Genomic DNA, 4,951 nt, shown 5'->3' with positions numbered 1-4,951 from the left:
TATAATTGGAAACATCAAGCTTCTCTTTTTCTCTGGACTCCTTATCAAACGAAAATTATATAGGTCCCTATAGGGCTATGATTATATTACAAGGAGAGTGAATCTACAAAATGTAGAGGATTTTCCAATGACCCGAACGTGGAGTTTGATCATTCATGTCTAGCTCCTATAATTTGACAATGCTCCTTTCTGGTGATGACACTATTCACCGTTGACCATTCAAGAAAGTCATCATTAAAATTTGTGCTGCCGGGGCAGATTTTGATTTCAGATCCACTATGTTCAGTTACACACAGTGTCCCGTGATGACCAAGAATCTACAACTCCAGCAGCCTTGTAGTCGAGGCAAATCTCAATAGGATTGTTTGCATCAATCGGATGCATGTTTAGCTTGGCATGGAATAAGATGTATGCCTAAGCAGGCATCAGTAAACCCTCCACTGGATGGTTTATGCACCATGCCAAGTCCAATCAGTATCTTCAACAGAGCAGTTCTTGACATCTGTACGTAGCATTTCAGATTATGCCGGCTCTCTATAACGGACTCCCCATCGCTTTGTTACCAAGCGAGAACACGAACAATTGAACTCAAGTCTACAAACCGCATTAAGATCTTTCAGATTTTAAGAATTTTAAGTACATTTTGAGGGGCCAAGTACACCAAGAGTCGAAGCACATGAAGCACAAAGGTTTTCTTTTCGCCAAGAAAAACTACAAACAAGAGAAGAAGCAAGAAGAAAGAGGGAGCGACTCGCGAGAGCACAAATATGTACCCCAAAATCTATACATAATGCTGAACTCCAATCATCTGCCTAACCAAATTTTCATGCCAAAACCTAGCTTAAGAAATTATTTGGAGTACTTTTTTATGCCAAAACAGTGGCTGTGTCATCCCATTGAAGTAAGTTGATGCAGGTGTTCAAAACTGCATCTAATCTGAATGTCATGCTTGGTTAGCAGCAGCTCAATCAAATATGCAAATTTCTCCATTCCAACTACAGGTAGCAACAACTGTAGGTATGGCAGGATGAAAAGCAACATCTATGCAGGCTTGCTCGTGAGCCTTGATCTTTCTAACGAGTCCAGATGTTGTTGAGTCGTAAAAGTAGATACAACCATCAGAGGAGCCAGAGGCTACCATGTCTCCTCCTAAGCTAAAATTGCATTTGATCGGAAACCCAAAAACTCCGTGACTTTCATATCTCCTGTACTTATCTAATTTGAAGGGGGACTTGGAAGAGAAAATTGCAATGTAGTTTCCATTTGATTGGGCAATAAAATATGGATCCTTGGGGTGGTACCTGATACATGGACAGGTATATGCCTCAACATAAACCTGAAGAGGGTAAATATGTGGGTGTCAATGAAAGAAAACTTTGTAGTAGTTAAACAGCATATTATTGTTGTCTTTCTCACTTTCCACCGATCTTCGCCAAGAACCATTTCTAATATTGCATCAAACAGATACAGAGGATCCACATTACTAATACGTGGTTTAATCTTAACAAGGTCAGTCAGGAAAATAAAGTAAAATACCAAAAAAAATAAAATAAAAATCCTAGCACGTAACGGGCCTTAGGCCCTCCATAGCACCCCAAAAAAATGTAAAATACAAAATCCTAGCATCATTATAAAACAAATGTCAATTCATGACTCATTTCACGAAAAATATCCCCAAAGCCATTATCAGAAATTATAGAAATCCCTAAGAAAGTCAGAGAACACTGTGTAGAATTTTACCTGATTAGATAACGGAACCTGTCGTGAAACATCCCAAACAATTATTGAATTTTCACTGAGATTGCTTCTTGACTCATCACTTGAAGAAATCAGCTGCTTGCCATCAGCAGAAAACTCCACATCAAGGACCGGACCAAGACTTCGGGTATATTCATGGACCACCCTACCCATTCTAACATCCCATAATTTAAGAAGGCCTTTTGAACCCCCTGAGAGGAAAATGTTCGAGTTATCTGGATGAAACTTTACTACTCCAACCACCTGGTCCTCCTTGAAAACCTGAGCCTCTCTTCCCCTTTCAACATCAATTAACCTTGATGAACAGTCATATCCACAAGATAGTACATATAGTCCCTGCTCTGACCACTTCACATCCTTCACAGCAGCCTTGTGAAAGTTAAGTATACGTGCCCTCTTCTGCTCTCCACTCCACACATTCCATATGCAGATAGTGTGATCCATTCCGGCAGATGCAAGAAGATGAGCTGAACACTAAACTTTGGAACAGATCAGACATGCAAGGATGGTATGGAATAACCACAGTATGACATAAACTAGCACTTAAAACAAAAGACAAGCCTCGCCACTAAAATTTGGCATAAGTACAAAGGTACATGGATTGGACAATTTACATAATGACCTCAGTTTCAGAACTTCTTAATGCTGCATTCCTTAAGTAAGAAAACTCAACATTAGCATTACACGATGAGTGAATGAGCATAAGAGCAAAGATTGCAACTTTTTTTGAATGCTTGATTATGCATTTTGGTTTTGGTACTACCTTATATTTTCATAAAGTTAACAACCAATCTAACACACAAATATCTTGTACTTAGCCTTACCTAACATTCTCCTTTTTCTTTATCATCTGCCCAAAGCCTGAAAAGTATCGAGTCTAATGGAGTGTCCAACACAAAGGACATGAATTTCTAATCTTACCTCATATGCCCGCTAGGCCCAAATAAAGGACGTGTAGCACAAGCAATCAAGGCTTTTTTTGCTAGTCTATCCTACCCTACAATCAGATTTCCAATGAAAAATATTGAAAATTTGCAACAGAAATCAAAATCAGACCATCACTAGAAAAGACCATGAATATCAACACATATTTAACACACAAGTAGAACATACTAATACTGAAACAACCATGAAGAAAGAAACAATTGAGGTAGCAAGTAAAAAGCGCTTTGGATATATTCTCTTTATATTATGCTGGGTGTAGCGAGGATGAGGAAGATAGGACCACGTCTTTATTAAGAAATTGGCTACATGAAGTACCCACCATGACTTCTAGACCATTGTACAGTGTTGACAGGCTTTGTGTGTCCATGAAGAGTTATGGTAATAGCTTCAGGTGTCTGGCCCAAGTTTGCACGACCCTTGATTGGATGCCTCAATTTTGACAACACAGAATGTGGCAACTCAGATACTGAAAGCGTTCCCAGTTCTGAAACAACAAAACAAACTGAGTCAGTAATGTAGATGTTTAAGTAATAGAATTGTGGCAAAAGAGCACTCAGATCAATGGAAATTGCAACTCATAGAAGCCAGGCCATGGGACTCAAACCCCCCTAAAACATTTTCTGCATACTCGTCCAAAACCCAAAACTTGCAACTCAGAAAGCAAAAAGGGTTCCTAAATTCTTATATCCTTGGTCTTGCCATACCCCTCCAACTCTCTTGCTAAGATAAAGGCTAAGAAAATACCTTTGCATTGTTCCCAGAGCCAAACAAAAATTAGTTGCAAATGTTTATCATGATGGATATTTCAACTTTATAGATAAATGCTTTACCTGAATCAATCTAATCTGTCCACAAGGTACGGCTCCATTATGCCCATATTCTAATACAATTAATTTCTTTTAACTCTGTGCACATTCTAGACCTTCAATCTTTCCTGTTGAGTCGCGTCTTGATGTATTATATAGGCACAACAACTAATAGTAAGCTATCGAACTATATAAAAAAAAAAATGTTACAAAACAGTAGTGAAGTGACAATAACTGAACTTTTATCCTGGTGGTCTATTACAACACCGTGGCTTTAGTCAGTTCTTAGATAATTGAACTTCAAAGTTCATTTCTTTATACCTTAATTTAACTTAAGTTTGGTGAAATTTCAATCCTTAGCATTTTCACTTTCTTATAGGAGTACAACTTCATATTATCCCTACTTACCCAAAGGGAAGATCAATTATAAACATGAATAGATCGAAATTGAACAACTAAAAAGGCTAAGCTACTGTCCTGTAATGACAAATTTCCTTTCCTAGTCAGCCATCTTTGGATGGGCCAATTCTGAATACAAAAATGACCGTCAAGTCTAACAAAAACTTCCTTTAACAAAAAAACTTAAAATTGTCAATAACTTCGCATAACATCCAAAGAATTCAGGATGCCCAGAACCCATTCACAAATAGAAAACATTCACGAATAGCAGGCAAAATCGAAAGCAGACACGAGTGTAGAAGGGCAAGGGAAGTAGAGGACCCGGTGATATTAGGGGAAGACTACGCGGGCTCGGGTCAGAAACCAAGCCGCCTGATGCCAAGGCCGCTCGCTCTCGCTTTGATATGTATCTGCCGGGAATGGGAGCTTCTGCTTCTGTTGGGAGATTCGAGCTGAGGCTTTGGCGGTATGATGGAGTGGTAATGGGTTTTGGGTTAGGAGAATCGGGTTTTGCCCGTTTAGCTGCAGGGAATTCGGGCCTGGCTCGCGCCATACTCTCATCTTCGTCGTCTGAAGTTGTGGAATATGCGCTCAATAAGGAATCCATGAGCGCCTGAAAGATGATGACTCCACCTCCAACCTCGCAAACGGACTGTCGGAAGTAGATGACCGGAATTACCCTGAATTCCATCCGGACGACTGCTATGAACGGGCCTCTTCGCAAATAGGCCCTCTTAAAAATGTATTCGACACTTTTGGGCTTCACGAAAAGCACATCGCATACCAGCAAAAGGGATTGGGCTTGCTGTGGGAATTCACTACTGGCTTTTACCAATCAAAACCGGTAGATACCGAGAACAATCTTTTTTAGATGCCACGTGTGGGCTCAGATAAGACCATCATTTTCTTATAATGTTGTCGTAATCTTAGGGTGTGGCCTTGGCCTTGCAGGGTGAATCGGTCACACGACATAGGGAATTTTGCAAGAATTGATTCTCTTTTACCCAGCCCATTGCTTGGAAAGTGGATGGCCCAAAATACGA

General features: G+C 39.8%; 1 protein-coding gene across 1 annotated transcript; it reads right to left on the bottom strand.

Moving 5' to 3' along the window:
* Positions 1-677: 677 nt before the first annotated feature.
* Positions 678-4,702, bottom strand: LOC140007863 (uncharacterized). Its single transcript, XM_072051382.1, has 4 exons — positions 4,230-4,702; positions 3,023-3,187; positions 1,741-2,225; positions 678-1,336 (listed from the first exon to the last, which is right to left on the bottom strand). The coding sequence occupies exons 1-4, from the start codon at positions 4,597-4,599 to the stop codon at positions 965-967; spliced, it is 1,392 nt and encodes a 463-aa protein (XP_071907483.1). The 5' UTR covers positions 4,600-4,702; the 3' UTR covers positions 678-964.
* Positions 4,703-4,951: the final 249 nt, after the last annotated feature.

Source organism: Coffea arabica, chromosome 5c (genome assembly GCF_036785885.1).
Source record: "Coffea arabica cultivar ET-39 chromosome 5c, Coffea Arabica ET-39 HiFi, whole genome shotgun sequence".
NCBI classification, from domain to species: Eukaryota; Viridiplantae; Streptophyta; class Magnoliopsida; order Gentianales; family Rubiaceae; genus Coffea; species Coffea arabica.
The sequence above is the reverse complement of the archived record's forward strand: the minus strand, read 5'-3'. Positions and strand labels throughout refer to the sequence as shown.

Coding starts and splice junctions, on each gene's coding strand:
- LOC140007863 (XM_072051382.1), bottom strand. CDS start 4,599: ATGGAATTCAGGGTAATTCCGGTCATCTACTTCCGACAGTCCGTTTGC. Junction 2,226..3,022: donor ACAATGGTCTAGAAGTCATG/GTGGGTACTTCA, acceptor TTTAGTGTTCAG/CTCATCTTCTTGCATCTGCC. Junction 1,337..1,740: donor AGGTTCCGTTATCTAATCAG/GTAAAATTCTAC, acceptor TACCCTCTTCAG/GTTTATGTTGAGGCATATAC.